We start from the raw sequence: 19,312 nt of genomic DNA, 5'->3' as shown, positions 1-19,312 counted from the left end.
ATCCCAATATTCCCTGCCCAACCAACTGGTTCCCAAATCTCCCACCATTTCCCTCATAGGTTTAAAGTCCCAGTCTCGCTCCAGCTCCCAAGTCCCGTTGCCCAGTCAGTCCCAGCCTCTGCCACGGCAGCTCCCAGTCTCCTTGCCTAGCCAGTCTCAGTCTCCATCCTCCCAGTGCCAGTCTCTCTTCCTTCAGTTCCCGTTTCACTATGCTCCTTTACCCAGTCTACTCCTTTCCCTCCCCCAGGTCCGGCTTTTGTCTCCTGTGCACTCAAATATTACCTGTAAATGGAGATTCTTTATGATGCATGGTCCCTATCTGTATTCCACACATGGATGTGCACGCGCACCATGCGCCTGAGATTGGAGATTTCTAGCAAGTAGTGCCCATTTGTCTGCACTTGCACAGTTATTCTCCTCGTGTTCCAAACTGAGGGTATAAGGAGTAGTGTGAAACGACGTCACACAGTTCCTCTTTTTACTGTAAATCCAGTGATGATCTGCAGCAGAGGGCGGGCAGCAGAATACAGATAGGGACCACACATCTCGAAGAACCTCCAGTTACACGTAAGTAACCTCCATTTCTTCTTCAAGTGCTGCAGGTGGGTGACTGGCACGCAATAGTCAAACAGGAGGGGGTGCAAGATGCAGGTGGCATAGGTGCCTGTAATACTGAAGTCCCCACAGCTGTCTTCACAGAAGAGGTCTGGACTAATGCATAAAGTTTCCTGAAGTATGAACAGAACTCCAGGTAGCCGCCCTACAAATGTCCAGTATAGGCACCTCTCAAAGAGATGCTGTACAAGTTGCTTGTGCTCCAGGGGAGTGGGCCCTGACCTCCTGCGGGGGAGGAAGCTCACAAGCCCTCCAATAATTTTTGTGGCTCTTTTCTGCACCCCCTCCAATTTTTAAACATCCTTTTACAAATGCGGATGCCAGAACTGGATGGACTATTTCAGTATCAGTCTCAACAATGCCATATAAAGAAGTAAAATCACCATCTCCTGTTTACATCCTGAAAGGATATTAGCCCTTTTCGCCACAGTATCACACTGTAATCTCATGGTCAGTTGCTTGTCCGCTATTATCCCTAGATCTTTTTCAGAGTCCCTGCTTTCTAGGATCTAGTCCCCCATTCTGCAAGTATGGCCTGCATTCCTTGTTCCTAGATGTATCACTTTGCATTTGGCTGCATTAATATGCATTTTGTTTGCATGGGCCCAGCTTACCAAGCCATCCAGATCACTTGGTAGGACTGCCCTTCATCAGCATAATTTACCACTCCGCCAATCTTTGTGTCATCTGCAAACTTCATCAGCAGTGATTTTATATTTACTTCCAGATCATCAATGAAAATGTTGACTAGAGTTGGGCCTAGTACCAATCCTTGCAGAACCCCTCCTGGAAACACCTCCTGCCGCTGAGAATTCCCTACTGATCAATACTCTTTGAGATCTGCCAGTTCTTAATCCATTTAATGTGACTACGTGGGGCTACTGTCAGAAAGCCTGACCACGAAGAATCGGGGGAGGTATCCACAGCAGCTACAGAAACTTAGGGTAAACAATTACCCTGCTCTACAAAAGGGATGTGAGCCAGAGTTTTTGCTAGTGATTTTAATGGACATGGCCTGGGGGAGCTGGATGAGATAAAACACCTTCTATTTAACTTGGAAACATGTCCTTTGCCTCAGTTTTCATAGAGTCACAGGACTTAAGGTCAGAAGGGACCATTTTGACTTGACTCCCAGAAGACACAGGCCAGGGAACCTCCCCCAGTGAATTCTGCATCTAGTCCAATAACTTCTGTTGGAGCTAGAGCATATCCAGTCCAAAGACTTCAAGCACTGGAGAATCCACCCCACCCCTAAGTAAACTGTTCCCGTGGGAGAGAGCTCCTCCAGTGGTGGAGTTGAAAGCAGTGCAGGAGACGCAGTGGTGCATCTCAGAGGAGTTATCGCAGTTCCCAAGGCTCAGGGTACTCTCCTAGACTTTGGAGCCTGCTGTTTCAAGTCTGTATTTTGGAGGGCACGGCATGTAACAGGCCTATGCCTAAAGAATATAACAGATAGCATCTGTCTAAGGGAAAGTAAAAAGCACAAGTGGATCAGAATTATCCAAACTCTGGGCATAGAGAGAGACATACTGTCCCTATAAGGTAATATCAACAAAAAGTTTAAGTCTTTTATTACCTTCCAATGAATGGAGTCCCTTTTCTTTGGCAGTCTCATACACGCTGTTGAATTCATCTCCAAGGTTTGGGTCAGCACCAGCTGCAAGCAGGATCTTTATCACACTGTTATAAAATATAATGAGAACAGGATCATCAGGAAAGTTTCTCAAAGAGATCAGAAGGAACATCAGGAACTAGACACCTTCAGGCTTTGCAAAGGAAAAAAATCTCAAGGCACATAAGGTGGGAAGAGTACTCACCAAAAAAATTGCTGCCAGCAAAGGAAAGTTAAAAAAAAACTACAGTGCGTAGCAATATTAACAATCCAATCATAAGACGACTGGACTGAGGAGGCATTCGGAGAAGTGGGCTGCTCTGCAGATCCACATGTGTTGTGAAATATATCTATGTTCAACAGAGGCCAAGTCCAAAACATCTGCACAGAAGTGACTGAGTGCCATGCACTACATTTCCAGTGCACTGGACTGGACTGCCATCCCATAATTCACTCGCAACAGTTGAAAATGCAGCCAAGACACACCCAGCAGCCAAACATTTGATGTCAGACTAGCCAGGCCCCTGTAAAGGATGGATCTCACAGTAGCCTAAGGAAAGCAAAATTCAGTTATGTTGTTGTTACATATTTCTAAGGCGCTAGTCACCCTAGCATCTGGGCTTCTTTTACATCTAAGACAACAAATGCATGGGCCTCCAATACCTGGCAAAACAGAAGCTCAGTAAGGAAGCTGTGGGGTGGCAAGGTGGCCTATAGATTATCTAGACTCCCACCCTTCGATATGGCACTTTCACTTGAGACTTGTACTTTGCCTGGACACAACCAAATGAGTCTGCCCTTAAAATGGGAACTCTCCTGCATCCAAGGTCGGATACGAAAAGCATGGATCAGTCCTTGGCCCCTTTTCTGCCATCACAAGGGAAGGACCCACCTGAGTATCCCAACAATAGATTTCAATTGCTTTCATTTTATTGTGCATTGAAAGTGAAACATGTAACTACTAACTGAAGCTATGCCATAGGAGCGTTTTCCTGGGGACCCGACAACTGGTGTGAAATTATCAGGGGAAAGAGTCCAGCGCATGGGACGCAGCTCAGCAGCTGGAAGGACGTTTAAAAAGCGATTTTATTTTTTGAGGTTCAGGAGACAACTGTTAAACTGTTTTAATATGAACACCGATGAAGAATTTGGGGAGAACACTCCAGGAGGCGAGAGAGAGGGAAGAGAACACAACGATGATGAAAGCACAGGGTGAGACTATGAGGTATGGTTTTGTTTGCAGATCCTCAGTGAACTGAATTTGGTGATCACAATAGGCCAGGGTCCCTATCACAAAAAACACAGTTATAATTGACAATACTTGTCACCTTTGGTGGCAGTTCCAGGATAGAGGTTGAGGAAGAGAAATAATCAGAGTCTCATTGCCCTTAAAGGTAGGGGTGAGGCATATTGGTAGAGCAGTGAAGAGGGTTGGGGAATCTCCCATTGCTTCTACTCATGCTTGTCTGGAGACATTGGACTCTAGTCTCCAGAGCTGTCCAAACTGTCACCATTCAGCAAAAAAAAAAAAAGAGAGAGACAGGTTAGATTTGGTGCAGAAAGCCTCTGTGTTTCTGAACCAAACAACCATCAGGCAAGAAAAAACAGTTACCTACCTTTCGTAACTGTTGTTCTTCGAGATGTGTTGTTCACGTCCATTACACATTAGGTGACTCACAAGCTTACCATTGGAGGAGGGTAGGAGTCAAGTAACGATTGATTGAAGCACAGCCCTACCGACCACCGCGTCCTCGCTGGTCTGATGATGGATTGCGTAATGGGCTGTGAACGTATGTACCGACGACCAGGTGGCCGCTTTACAGATTTCCTGGAGTGGAACCTGCGCCAAGAAAGCCGCTGAGGATGCTTGGGCCCTAGTCGAGTGAGCCCTGATCGCCGGGGCTGGTATTTTGGGGAGCTCATAGCATGTGCAGATGCAAAGCACAATCCATGATGATAATCACTGAGCCGAGATAGGCTGGCCTTTCATTCTCTCCACAATGGCAATGAACAGTTGTGTCGACTTGTGGAATGGCCTAGTCCATTCCAGATAGAATGCCAAGGCTTTACGGACATCGAGGGTATGCAGGCTGCGGTGGCTTGGGTCCGTATGGGGTTTGGGGAAGAACACTGGTAAACAAACGTCCTACCCCATATGAAATTGTGAGACCACTTTAGGGAGGAATTTGGGGTGCTGTACCTTGTCCTTATAAAAAACTGTATAAGGGGGTTCCGAAGTGAGGGCTCTCAACTCCGATACCCTCCTAGCCAATGTAATGGCCACTAGAAACGCTACCTTCCATGAGAGGTGCATGAGAGAGCAAGAGGCTAGGGGTTCAAAGGGTGGTCCCATGAGTTTAGTTAGGACCAGGTTAAGGTTCCATGGAGGAACCGTCGGGCATGAGTAGGGAAACACCCTTTCCAGCCCCTGGAGGAATCGGACTACTGTGGGGTTGGAAAATAACGAAAAACCCAATTCTCCCGGGTGGAACGCCGATATGGCGGCCAGATGCACTTTAATTGAGGAGGGGGCGAGCCCTTGATGCTTGAGGTGCAGCAAGTAGTCCAGTATTGATGGGATGGAGGCCTGCAGAGGCGGTATGTGATTAGGCTCACACCAGTGGGAGAACCTCTTCCATTTGGCAAGGTAGGTCGCTCTTGTGGAGGACTTCCTACTACCAAGGAGAATTTGTTGGACCTGGTGGGAGCACCTATTCTCCGTAGTGTTTAGCCAGAGAGATTCCATGCTGTGAGATGTAGCGATGGTAGGTTTGGGTGGAGTAGGCGACCCCGGTCCTGCGTGATGAGGTCTCAGTGCAGGGGTAGGGCAATCGGGGCTGTCGATGACAGTTCCAGCAGGGTCGTAAACCAATGCTGGTGCGGCCACGCTGGTGCGATGAGAATAACTGTCGCTTTGTCCCTGCGGGTCTTGAGCAGGACCCTGTGGATGAGCGGGAATGGTGGGAAGGCATACCTCAGGCTCCCGCCCCACTGAATCGCGAAGGCATCTGCCAATGAACCTGGGCTGAGGTTCTGGAATGAACAAAACCGAGGGCATTGGCTGTTGTCCTTGGTGGCGAAGAGATCCACCTGGGGAAAACCCCACCGCTGGAAAATTGAATGCAGGACGTCCTTTCTCAGCGTCCAATCGTGCATGTGGTATGACCTGCTGAGGCGGTCTGTTAACCCGTTTTGGACCCCCGGAAGATATGCTGACACCAATTGGACTGAGTGGGCTATACAGAAGTCCCATAGGAGGAGCGCCTCGTGACAGAGGGGAGAGGATCGGGATCCGCCCTGCTTGTTTATGTAGAACATGGCAGTAGGGTTGTCTGTCAGAACTGACACGCTGTGGCCTTCTATGGTAGCGTGAAAGGTCTGGCAGGCGAGGCGAATTGCCCTTAACTCCTTCACATTGATGTGGAGCAACTTTTCCTCCCTGGACCATAAGCCCTGGGTCCATAGGTCCCCTAAGTGTGCCCCCCAGCCCAGGTCTGACGCATCTGTTACTAGCGTCAGGGTGGGCTGCGGTGCAGCGAAAGGGACTCCTTCGCAAACTTGCTGTCGATCGAGCCACCAGCAGAGGGAGTTCGACACTACCAGATCCAAGGGGTCTCTGCTGGGGCGATACGTTTGGGCTAGCCACAGCTGTAATGGTTTGAGTCTCAGGCGGGCATGTCTGACTACGTGTGTGCAAGCCGCCATGTGTCCCAGGAGTTGCATACAGCATCTGTCTGTCGTCGTGGGAAACTGTTGAATGGAGGTTACGGCTCTTTGAATGGCCAGGAACCTGGGACCTGGAAGACTTGCTCGTGCCTCCACCGAGTCCAGGACTGCCCCTATGAAGTCCAGTCTCTGCGTGGGGATCAGTGAGGGCTTGGGCACATTGACCAGTAGACAGAGCTTGTGGAACACCTGTAACACCAGTGCCACGTGGGAGCAGACCTCGTCCTATGACCTGCCCGTGAGGAGCCAGTCGTGCAAGTACGGGTATACCCGCCTCTTTCTTTTTCGAAGACATGCATTTCATGAACACTCGAGGGGCCATTGCTAGGCTGAAGGGCAAGACTGTAAATTGGAAATGGTGTTGGTTGATTGATGAAACGCAGGAACCGCCGGTGAGCAGGGCGGATGGTGATGTGAGAGTACGCATCTTTCATATCAAGGGCAGCGTACCAATCCCCGGATCCAGGGATGGGATAATAGTGCCAAGGGAGACCATGCGAAAGCGGGCCTTCACTAAGAATTTATTTAGTTTGCGAAGGTCCAAAATAGGGTGGAGACCCCCTTTTTGCTTTGGGAATAAGGAAATATCTGAAGTAGAACCCTTTCCCTCTTAGGTCTGGAGGGACCTCTTCCACCGCCCTTGCTCTGAGGAGGGCCTGCACCTCCTGTATAAGAAGTTGCTCGTGAGAGGGGTCCCTGAAGAGGGACGGGGATGGGGGGTGGGAGGGAGAGGGCGAGGAGAACTGAAGGGTGTATCCCACCTCCACCGTGCGAAGAACCCAACGGTCCGATGTTATACGGGACCAAGCACGGTAGAAATGGGACAAACGGTCCCTGAAACATAGGGGAGGATCCGGTATGAGGGTCGATACGCTGTCCTCAATCGCAACTTCAAAATCCTTGCTTGTTGCCAGGCTGCGGCTTGCCTTGGCCTTGGCTAGGCGTGTTGTTTCGCCTACGCCTGTTGTCCCTGCCCCTTCTGCGGTACGGTTCCTGCCTGGGGCGAGGGTGGTACTGTCTCTGCTGCGGTGGCTGGGGCTTAAAAGGTTTCCTCTGTGTCGCTGGGGTGTGCATTCCCAACGACTTGAGGGTTGCTTGGGAGTCTTTGAGGCTATGTAGCCTGGCATCCGTTTGGTCCGAGAACAAGCCTGACCCTTCGAATGGGAGGTCTTGCAAGGTGTTTTGCACCTCTGGTGGAAAGCCTGAAGCCTGTAACCATGCCGAGTGCCTCATCACCACTCCTGAAGTGATTGTCCTGGCAGCTGCGTCCGCGGAGTCAAGGGAGGCCTGCAGAGAGGTTTTGGCTACCGCCTTCCCTTCGTCTACTATGGCTGCGAACTCGGGTTGTGAACCCTGGGGCAGGGAGTCCTTAAACTTGGAGACTGATGCCCAAAAATTGAAATTGTGCCTGTTCAGAATCACTTGCTGATTAGCGATCCTTAACTGGAGGCCCCTGGACAAGTAGACCTTTTTACCAAACAAGTCCAAGCGCTTTGCCTCCTTGGCCTTGGGGGCCGGGGCTTGCTGGCCATGTCGCTCTTGTTCGTTGACCGCAGATATGACCAGCGAACAGGGTGTCGGGTGACAAAAGAGGAAGTCGAACCCTTTGGAGGGGGCGAAGTACTTCCTCTCTACACCCTTCGCAATTGGTGCACTGGAGGCCAGTATTTGCCATACTGTCTTATAATTAGACTGTACCGTTTTTATGAGCGGAAGCGCAATTCCGGAGGGGCCTTCAGGGCTTAGGATGTTCACCATGGGATCCTCCTGCTCTACCGTCTCTTCCGCCTGTAACCCCAAATTGAGGGCTACTCGGCGGAGCAGTTCCTGGTGCGCCCGATGGTCAATCGGGGAAGGGCCTGATACTGTCATGCCCGCCACGTCTTCATCTGGCGAGGAGGATGAGGTTAAGGCCTTCTGTGCTTCCTCCTCTAACCCTTCCTGCAACTCCTCAGCGGCTGAGAGCTCCTCTGGCGTCTGTCCAGTTGAGCGGGCCTGAGTCGGTACCGGGCTCGGTGCCGTGTCGGCTCTCTCTTGCTCTGGTGGTCTGGAGACCGTGGCCTCCCTGTGAGAGGAGGGGCGCCCCTGCGGGGAGAGGGACCGGTGTCCCGAGGGGCCGGATCTTGAGGCCCTGGACGGGGGGGCCTGCTGGTGATAGGCCCACGGAGTCCAGAACGGCCGCTGTCCTGGTGGGCCCCACTGTGGGTGCCAAGCGGCTTGGTGTTCCCTGCTGGCTGGTGCCCTGTGGGTATATCTGCTGGAATGGCCCGAGTCTGCCTCAGAAACCACGGACGGTGACCTTAAGGGCCACGGTGGTGCCGTGGGACGGTGCAGGTCCGGGGTCGGAGAGTGGTGCTTCCGTGACCGGGACCGGGAGTGGCACCTTGTCGACCTGGACCGGTACCGGTGCCCTCGGGACCGGGAACGACTGCTAGTGGTCGGTCTCGGGGATCGCGTGACTGACACGTCCCGGTGCCTGTTCGAATAAGGAGCCGGGGAACGCTGGACCGGTGCCGGGCGCTTGCTAGGGCCAGATGCCTGTGAGGCTCTCTGCGCCGAGGGTAGCCGGGAGTCCACTGAGGCGGAGCTCGACTGGGATCGGCGCCGTGAATGGTGCTGAGATGGTGACCCTGATGGGCGCGCCATTGCTGGCTTGCCTCTGGATGGCAGTCTCGGTGTCGGCTCCGGATGCTTGTCTTTGGCCTGGAGGGGGCTCTCCGCGGACAATTCGATGCAATCCCTTGCTGCCTCAAACATGTCTGGCGTGGAGGGCTGTTCCAAAAGCTCCTCCAGCCCTTCCTCCTCACTCGATGCGCTTATCCCGGGGCTCGACGGGCCTTTCGGCGCCAGAGCCACTGGCACCGGGATCTGTCCTGGGACAGCAATGCCCTTGGACGCACTCGAGGTCTTCACGGGCGCTACCTTTTTATGTGGGGAGCGTCCTCGGGCCTTGGGTTGGCCCTTCGATTTTGTCGGCGAAGACGACCGGTGCTGGGGGCGGTCCTGCTGTTTCGGTGCCGTAGGCTTAGGGTGCCCCACCGGTGCAGGATCATGAACCGATGCCGGGGCACTCCACACCGAAGCTGACGGTGCCGCAGCCGGATGCGTCGAAGTGGAGGGCTGTAATGCAGCCTCCATGAGCAACTGCTTATGTTGAAAGTCTCTCTCTTTCTTAGGTCTGGTCTATACTACCCGCCTGAATCGGCGGGTAGAAATCGACCTCTCGGGGATCGATTTATCGCGTCCCGTCGGGACGTGACAATCGATCCCCAAATCGGCGCTCTAACTCCACCAGCGGAGGTGGTAGTAAGCGCCGCCGACAAAAAGCGGCAGAAGTCGATTTTGCCGCCGTCCTCACAACGGGGTAAGTCGGCTGCAATACGTCGAATTCAGCTACGCTACTCACGTAGCTGAATTTGCGTATCTTAAATCGACTCCCCGCTGTAGTGTAGATGTACCCTTAGTCCTGGGCTTGAAGTCCTTACAGATCTTGCAGCGCTCTTTCTGGTGCGATTCCCCCAGGCAACGGAGACATGAGTCGTGAGGATCGCTAATCGGCATAGGTTTGCAGCACGTGGCACAAGCCTTGAAGCCTTGGGTGTGCGGCATGCCCCAACACCCAGGGCCGGTGTCAGGATTTGACCAATCACCTAAAACAAAGGAGCTTAACTATCTACTAAAGAACTGATAACTGCTAACATTAACACTGATACTACTAATGCTAAAGGACACTCTCAGGCGAGAGATAAGAGTTGTTCCAATGCCGTCATGGATAGTAAGAAGGAACTAAGGGAGGGGAGGGCCCGCAGGGATATATATACGCTAGAGCGGGGCGCCGTTCTGGCGGGGGGGGGGGGGGGAGGTGGACCCTGCCGGCCTGACGGGAGCCGCTGAGGGGAAAAGTTTCCGACGTCCGTGCACGCAACGCGCACACACCTAATGTGTAATGGACGTGAACAATCACTCGAAGAAGAATTAGATTTCTTACCGTTTCTGAAAGCAGCTTGAAGCCGGTTATTCTTTTTCCTGGGTTCAGGGCTTCCATGGCAACCAGCCAGTAAAATGTTACAGTATTCATCACAGGCGAGATAGCTTACAGGCTAGCAGAGGTTCTTGACTTTGCGCACCACAGATTGACTGACATGCATCTGCAGGCTGCATCTTGTCAAGTCACATTTTAAATATACCTTAAGTTCCTCTCCTATTTACCCCTTTACAGTAAATACAATTAGCAGAATGGAAGGCAGGTGTTTTGTATTTTCAATAAGATACATTAGCAGAGGTGTATTTCTTGCCTTCCACAATTCAAGTCTCGATTGCGTACAAAGTCCAATTTAGTGGACTGAGCACAAAGTTGCGAGTCAGGAGACCTGTGTACTCAACTATATCACTGATTTCTTGTGAGATTGTAGGGACTTCATTATGTTCACATTTTCAGAAGTGGCTTCAGTTTTGAGTCTTTTTTTTCAAGAGGTGCCTAGCATCTACATCTCTCAGATTTCAAATGAAGCTATGGGTGTTTGACTCTTCTGAAATCCATGCCCCCACGTTGCTGAAACAGAGTATTCAAGTTTAAAATGGTCTCCTGAATCAGTGACCTGTCCTCTGCATTAGTTACCACTTCCCCTAATTTTTGTGTCATCTGTAAACTTTAACAGTGATGATTTTATGTTTTCTTCCAGTTCATTGATAAAAATGTTAAACAGCTAAGAATCAATCCCTGCGGGATCCCACTGGAAACATCTATTCTATGATGATTCCCCATTTACAATAATATTTTGAGTCCTACCAGTTAGCCAGCTTTTAATCCATTTATTGTGTGCCATTCTAATTTTTTAATCAAGATGTGCAGTACCAAGACAAACATCTTATAGAAGTCTCTGTATATTACACCAACACTATTACTTTTATCAACCAAACTTGTAATCTCATAAAAAATCAAGTTAGTTTGACAGAATCTATTTTCCATAAATCCATGTTGATTGGCATGAATTACATAATCCTCCTTTAATTCTTTATTAATTGAATCCCGTATCAACCGACCCATTACCTTGCCCAGGGTCAATGTCCGACTGACAAGCCTAAGGGGCACCCTGTTTTCTCTTTTTAAATATAGGCACAATATTAGCTTTCTTCCATGTTCTGGAAATTCTCCAGTGTTCCAAGACTTATATAAAATCAACTTTAACAGTCCAATCAGTTCACAGGCCAGCTCTTTTAAAACTCTTGGCTGCAGGTCATCTAGACCACTGATTTTAAAAGGTCTGTCTTTAGGAGCTGCTATTAAACATCCTCCTGAGATTCTACTGGAATGGAAAGAGTGTTGTCGTCATCATCATCTTCAGATAAGACTATCTTTGTTCTTTTTCCCAAATCCAGAGCCAGAATATTTATTGAACACTTTTGGCTTTTCAGTATTATTATTGATAACTCTATCATTTCCATCTAGTAATGGATCAATTCCTTTGTTAGGATTCTTTCTGTTCTTAATATACTTAAAAAACTCCTTCTTATTGTCCTTAACTCTGCTAGCCATAGATTTCTTCTTGCGTCCCTTTACTTCCCGCATCAATTTCCTACAATTCCTAGCTTTTGATTTATATTCCCATTACTATCAACTTCCCCTTTCTTCCATTTGTTTAAACAGCACAGCTTCTTCCTCAGCTGTGGGATTGTGGCTTCTAATAAAGTGTTCTTAAATAATTCTCAATATCATTCACGTTTTTCTGATTAGATCCTTCTTCCCAGCTGATTTGGCTCATAATTGTTTTGAGCTTTGTGAAATTGGCCCTTTTAAAGCATCAAGAATATATATATTTTGATTTGGACTTTATTCTGTTGGCACATCGTAAATGTGACCAAGAAGTCATGTTCACTTGTACCAAAGTTACCATTTTTAATTATGTGCTCAGTTTCTTCTCTGTCAAGATGAGGTCTAATATGCAATTCCCTGAGGTTGGATGCAACACTTTTTGAGTTAGGAAATTGTCTTCTGTAGTATCACGCATGTGGTTGGATTGGATGACCACAGTGGCCCCTTCTGGCCCTTAATATACGAACTCATGAATCATTTCTAAACGCAGAGCAGATTGCCTTCAGTACACTGATGATATACAAGTGTGTCTTTATTGTCCTGTGGATTCTATATTTGAAGGACTGTTTGGAGGAGATGTCCATCTGGATGCGCAACTGTCACCTTGTTCTCAGTCTTCAGTAAACAGGTACCAGACAGGAGTCATGGATACCAGAGGGTTCTTTCCTCTTTTGGGTCCCCTGTTCAAAGGTAGCGAGCCAGTTTAAAGATACCAGCATTATCTTCAACCACACCCTTACCATGGAAAACCCCAAGTCTGAGACAAAGGTACAAAATCTGTGATGGGGAGGGGAGTTTCATTTGTGCAATTTGCACTACTATTCTGTCACAGCTGCACACACCAGATCAATTACTGCAACTCTCTCTCTCAGCAGGGCTTCCAGCAGTGCCTCTCTGACATTTGCAGCTTGTCCAGAATGCTCCAAGCTGGTACTGTTGCAATTTAAAGCCCTCAGCAATGAAGATTCTGGCTACATTCAAGTCCTCCTCTTCAGCCTTGTCCTGAAGGGTATCTGCACTCAAAGACTGCCTGGTTTTTAAGGGTCCCCACTACTGTAGTTAAATTGACAGGCCATGACATATCCTAGGGTCCATCCTCTCCATCTTAAGAATAAAAAAAACCCCACTTTAAGAAGAATGAGCCCAAGTTCCAGTATGGGACTTGAACCCACAACCTTCTAGCCCAGAGTGGAGAGACAGCCACCGAATGAGTCATATGGCTAACACATAAACAATGACTCATAACTTCCTTGGCAACTCCCGCCATCAGCTTTTCCCTTCTCCCTGGCTGTGTTTGTTGAGCGTTCTTCCCAGGCTCTTGATCCACCATCAACCTCTGTGTTCTCAGCAACTCTTAGGAATGAAGAGAAAGAACCTTCCTAACTCAGACCAGGAGAGTTTTCTTGATGTTTGTTTTCATAAAAACGTCAAAGAGCTACAGAGAGGCAGGGCTGAATAGTGGTGAGCGCAGGAGGCCATGGAGACAGAACTCCTGGGTTCTGTTCTGTACAGCTGTCTGCTTCATTTTCCCCATCTGTAAGTATGTAGCCACACTTCTCTACCTCATAAGGCTGCTGGGAGGCTGAACAGTTCATAAAATAACGGCACGAGTCACTCCTGGGAGTCTAACCTTTGGTAGTACAGAACCCTGTCCCAAGACGACAGCTCCGATACAGCATGTCACACATTCCAAATCAATTCCCATCCGACTGCTGTAAAAAGGAAGTGAAAAGAGCTTGCTGGTCTCACTCAACTCAAAAGGACAATCGCCTGTTGTACGATCAGCCTCTCTATCCAATCATCCTTCAATCTAACCTCCTCCTTCTGTGACATGCGGTCCCCTCCAGGCAACTAATGTCACCGAATTTTCCTTCACGGAGCCAGCCAGACATTTCTGGAATCACAAGTATTGATTGCACCTGTCCAATTTGCAGGGGATAAGACATTCAAGCAAATTAGCCTTTGCTAATAGTGCAGTGATAGTGCAATGGAAATACAGAAGTCGCTATACTCATCAACAAAGCATGTGAACAGAATCAGAGGAAATAAGGCAACTTGAAAATGTATATAAAATGGTATATAGTTTTTTATATACATATAACAAGGTTGCAGTATGGGCTAGCGGTCAGAAGAAGGGAACAGGGCCAGGAGTCCTGGGTTCTCTTGCCTGCTGTCACTGAGTCACTGGGTGACAATGAGCAAAACACTACCCCTCTGGCCCTCGGTTTCCACATCTGTAAAAAGGGGGTAATTCTTTCCTTCTTCTGAGGGGAGTTGTGAGGCTTTAATTAAGCTTTATAAACCATTATGAGATCCACTGATGACAGTGCGGTGCGGAACAGCAGAGAGGAAAGTACATTCCATCATTATTTGTGCCCTGTTCTTTCTTCTGCACCAGCTCACAATTATCATTGGTAAGTGAGTCAGTGCAAAGGCTGTGATTTAAATCCAGGATTCCCCTCACCTTGTTTCATGATGTACCTCCTGTTCATTCCCTCCATCAGGCTCCTGGGTGGCTCTGGTAGAGTACTACTCTCCCATCAGCGAGGTGGTGTGCTCGGAAGAGACCTGCAGTATGTCTGTGCTGCAAAGGCAGGCTTTCCTCGATAACTCACCTGTGCTCATTAGCCTCATCAAGCCCTGGCTTTAATTTGCTGATCGAGTTTTAATTTGATCAGAGACAGAGGCTGTTCATCCGTGCAAATATAAATCTAAATTGACCCTAGTGAGGACTCAGAGGGAAATGCTTAACTAAAGTTCACTGGGCAGTTCAATCGATTGCAGTAAGTGCTTTCTGCTTTTAGAGGCTGGGCCAGCATATTGTTAAGAAAAAAAGAGCAAGGCACTGGGGTGAGAGAGCTGGTCTTGGCTGGGTCTGCCCCGCAAACCTACCAACACTCAGGCAGCTGGAGTTGGTGAACCAAGGAGGGCAGTGATCCTAGTGACCGGGAGTTACAAAACACAATGCAAGGGCTTCAAGGGATTTTGATGAGGGGCAGTGCTGGGCTTTAGTGGAAGCCGCAAGTCCTGCTGCACACAAAGAGGATCCCTAGAACAGTTATATCTTAACTTTCTGTAGAACTCAGCATGGGAATAGAGGGGTGGTTGTAAGGAAAGAGCAGTTACTTACCTTCTCGTAACTGTGATTCCTTAAGATGTTGTCGTCCGTGTGGACCCCAGACTAGATGCGCACACACCCTATGCATGCGAGAGCAGAATTTTTTGAACAGCAGAGCCCACTGGGCTGCACTGGGCCACGTATGCCTTTCTACCCCCACCATACACCATAGAGCATAAATGGCAGAGCAGCTGCAACCATCCCTCAGTTCCCTCGCTAATGCAGGATCCCAGAAGAAGAAGATGAACTCCAAAAAAGCAGGGATGGAGGGAGGGTCAGGGGATCCACATGGAGGACATCTCATAGAATCAGGGTGACTGTGCCCGTGGCATACAAGAGCTGAGTCTCCAGAGGGCTGTAATACTTCGGTTTAATTTCAGTTGCTGGGATTAGGGGGCAGGTGCTGGGTGGTCTTGGTGGCCTGTGATACACAGGAAGCCAGACTAGATGATCGGGTGGTCCCTTGTGGCTTTAAAACCTATGACTACAAGGTACGTAACCGTTCTCTGTTCTTTGAGTCTGTGTGTGGGGGGATCCCACTCCAGGTCACTGATAAGCTGTGTCCCAACTGGACGGTGGGACTGAGGAGTCGTGACTGCCACTAACTAAACAGCGATTGTAACACTGCCCTGCCAGGTCTGGCATCTGACCTTGCAGCTACATCACGGGTTCAGTGTTTAATCAGAGTCAGGGAGTTATTCCATTTAGCTGCCTTGCAAATTTCAGCTATGGGGATGCTCCTGAAGCATGCAGAAAGAGAATACGTTTGGGAGAACTGAGGGACGCTTGCGGCCGCTCCACCCTTTGTGCCTTAAGGTGAGGGAACAAGGACATAACTCGTACAGGAGCGGCCCTACGGACACTGCTATTCAAAAGATTTCAATCTTGCCTGCATGGGGTGCATGTGTCTCTAGCAAGGGATCCCCACAGGCACGTGCTGAAAGAAAACTATACTGCAACAGCTGATGCAACACCCAAGGGATGTCATCAGAGCCTCCTCTCCAACTGGCTCTATGCAAAGGCAGCACGGCCCACACCTGCATAGCTAGCACATTATGCATGCAAGTCTACATGCCAATGAAGCTCCTGACTCCAGAAGCTTCAGGATATTTATCCCAGTTGCCCAGCTCTGCTTCAGAGACCTCCGAATTATATGCCTGAAGTGGAAAGACTGAAAGCGAGGATATGAAGCAGACATATGTACCTAATATAGGTACTAGACTGTGCCAGTTAATCACATCACTGCCTATAGACACTGAGAGAATAGCTCCAGACAAGTCACACTCATATGCCTTAGAACATACCCACTGATCTATACCGTGCACGATGCACTATTACTACTAATAAAAAACATGTATACAGCGCATTAGATGTACAAAGTGCTGCTCACTCAAAGAAGAGACATATTCCCCAGCCACAAAGAGCTAACAATTGAAACCAGGCGACATACAGGAGAGGGAGGGCCAGGGGATTAGCGAGCAGGAGAAGCAGGGAAAAATTGCACAGAGAGGTAGGGTGTTTTGGAGGGATCTGAAAGAGGAAAGACCAGGTGCTTGGTGGGTGAGCAAAGGGAGGGTGATCCAGACGTGTGGGATTGCAGCAGAGAGGGCATGAAGCTGAGAGTGGGAGAAGGAGATGGAATTGGGGAAGGGGATAAAGTGAGAGGACTGGAAAAAGTAGGAAGTGAGAGCAGCGGTGAAAGCAGAGACATACCACAGATGCAGCAAGATTACACATGGCCTTGTGAGCAAGGATGAGGAATATCCCATTAAGAGATAGGGAGCCAAGGGAGGGAGGGACTCAGTTAAAAGCATTAGCAGGTGTGGACAGGGAGGCATTACATGAGAAAGGACACACATACGAATACATAACACTAGGACTAGCCCCTGCTCCTTTAAGAGAGCATTATGGGATCTTTAAAAGGGAAAGTTTCACAGTGGGACACAAACATGTAGAGATTTGGCTAGAGTTGGGGTCCCTTCCTTCTTACTGAAACTCCTTCTGGAGAAAGAACAGGAGTCCTTGTGGCACCTTTAGAGACTAACAAATTTATTTGAGCATAAGCTTTCGTGGGCTACAGCCCACTTCATCAGATGGAACATATAGTAAGAATGGAACATATAGTAAGAAGATATCTATACATACAGAGAACATGAAAAGGTGGAAGTTGCCATACCACCTCTAAGAGGCTAATTAATTAAAATGAGCTATTATCAGCAGGAGAAAAAAAACTTTTGTAGTGATAATCAAGATGGCCCATTCCACACAGTTGACAAGAAGGTGTGAGGATACTTAACATGGGGAAATAGATTCAATTTGTGTAATGACCCAGCCACTCCCACTCCCTTCTGGAGTGCCACTTCTTTCACAGCACCTACAGGGGATCAGAGTAGGATTAGAAATGAGTCCTGGTTACAGAGACCCATCAGATGGGGCACAGTCAAAGTGGAAGGAACCTTGGCACTGACTGAAAGACACTGAAATGAACAGAGCCGTATCAGGATGCTACAAAAGCACGTATCTCTGGGTGACAAATATCCCGCAGAAGCAAGAGCTCTCACCTCAGTGTAAGATGAGCAGGGGGCTCAAGGTTTTGAAACTCAAGTGATTTTATTTCCAATTAGACAGGTTTTCCATTGAATCTCTCCGGTTCTTTAGCTGCAGCAACCGGCAGGAGAGGGAAATGAAAGCTTTTATTTCCCGGTTCCTAACATTACTTCCATCTTCCCTGCCTTCTACTCACCTTGCCAGAGCCCTACAAATACCTTAGCCCTGTGGTCCTTCCACAACCCCCTTGAAACCATCATCTTTCCAGCTGAGAAGGACTGGACAGCAACAGCTGCAGGGGTCACTGGTGAGGGATGCAAGAACTGGCCTTCCCTCAGTAGGATCTGAGTTCGCTGGCTTTGCAGTGTTTCCCAAACACTGATAAAGGAGCCCAGGGTTTTGTGACCAGAATGTTAGACTCCTCCATCCCACTCCCTGCCTCCTCATCAGCGGTTCACATGCTAACCTTCAACAGAGCTTCAAAGGGCAGCCCAAACCTCTGCTCCGAAAGCAGCCAGGTCTCCACTTTGAGTTAGATTCACAATGGAATAGAAGGGAGCTGGCGCTGTCTGGGACAGCTGCAAAGTACTGATCTATGGAGTGGTTTTATACAGACTAAGATGTCACAAACAGCATCAACAGTGCAGTGAGGACTCGAAGGGCAGTACACTCCAAAAAACGACTTTGTAAAGATGGCATTGTGGGGCTTATGTTTATTTTCTCTCAGTGACTCCAGATTGAACGTGCTCAGTCAGACTGCCAGCACCATAAACTCCCCTGGCATCTGAATACCAACCTGAGATCTTTGCTCAAGTACCAGCAACACCTAAAACATGTGCCATCGGAACTTAGTTCACAGTTTTGCTGATGCGTGATTTCTCATACTGATGTTGGTTCTGCTGAGCTATGAAGCGCCACAGAGTAAAAACTTACTTTGGTCAATAACATCTGCTGCTATGGCTGGATATACACAGGAGGCAGGTCTATTAAGTAAGGAGGACCCGTTTTTACATTGTCACTTGTCAGAGTAGAGAGACACTTTAAAAAATTCAGCACCCTACAACTGTTAGCATAAGTCAGACAATGCAATTAACTTAGGCCTACAGGTGCCAGAAAGCATGTTGCCCAGATCATTATTAAGCATGTGTGCGGTTTGGTTGGCCAGCATGGAGGGAGCTGACATCTTTAACCTGTTCAGGTAATGTTGTTCTCACCCCACTGCAAATGGAGCTTTACATGAGAAAAAGAGAAAATAATCACAATATGTCCAGAAAACCAAGAGGCACCTTGCACTGGAAAGGATATGTATAGATATCTACAAAAAAAGAAGAACAGGAGTACTTGTGGCACCTTAGAGACTAACTAATTTATTAGAGCATAAGCCTTCGCGGACTACAGCCCACTTCTATATGCATCCGAATAATAAATTAGTTAGTCTCTAAGGTGCCACAAGTACTCCTGTTCTTCTTTTTGCGGATACAGACTAACACGGCTGTTACTCTGAAACTTATAGATATCTAAACTCTGTGGGCAAACCTGTGTCACTGAATCAAAGCCACCAACTCCTAGGGTTCTTTTAGCTCCACTTACATAGGACCTCAGCCCCAAACTACATATCTAATACCAGGGCCAGGCTCCTTAGGAGTTAGGTTAAATAGGTCAGTATTTGTACTGCATCTGCGAGTGGACAACTTGGAGGGAATTTCAGACACTCTTTGTGTCGTTTTCCAGCTTAGTACGTTTCCTGGCCAACGGCGAAACCCTACTGGGTACACTGTAAGGCTAGAAATCGCAGCAGAGGCCAAATACGCTCCTGGTGTTACCCCAGTGATGCCAATGGAGTAGTTACGCTAGGGATGAATTTGGCCCTAGTTTATACTTGTTTCCAGAAGGAAGTGAAATATCTAATTAACCTTTCATGATGTTTACAGACGAGTCATAGTGAGTTTCAGATAGTCAAGGCCTTTGTTTAAAATTATAGGCAATAATCATCCACAATGCATGGCAAATAAACCTGATTCACCCAACACAGCTCAAAGTTTCAGTCTTTTTGCCAGACACCCAAATAAGAAACCCAGTTGTTAGTCTTGTGCCAGTGCAT

General features: G+C 48.4%; 1 protein-coding gene across 1 annotated transcript in view; it reads right to left on the bottom strand.

Annotated features, from left to right (window-relative positions):
- Window positions 1-19,312, bottom strand: part of CLPB (ClpB family mitochondrial disaggregase) — a 141,142-nt gene that overhangs the window by 99,760 nt on the left and 22,070 nt on the right. The window contains exon 4 of the mRNA XM_054015924.1: window positions 2,192-2,295. Within this exon, the coding sequence (XP_053871899.1) occupies window positions 2,192-2,295 (104 nt within the window). The remainder of the gene's footprint in view (window positions 1-2,191; window positions 2,296-19,312) is intronic.

The sequence above is a fragment of the Malaclemys terrapin genome, chromosome 1, assembly GCF_027887155.1.
Source record: "Malaclemys terrapin pileata isolate rMalTer1 chromosome 1, rMalTer1.hap1, whole genome shotgun sequence".
NCBI classification, from domain to species: domain Eukaryota; kingdom Metazoa; phylum Chordata; order Testudines; family Emydidae; genus Malaclemys; species Malaclemys terrapin.
The sequence above is the reverse complement of the archived record's forward strand: the minus strand, read 5'-3'. Positions and strand labels throughout refer to the sequence as shown.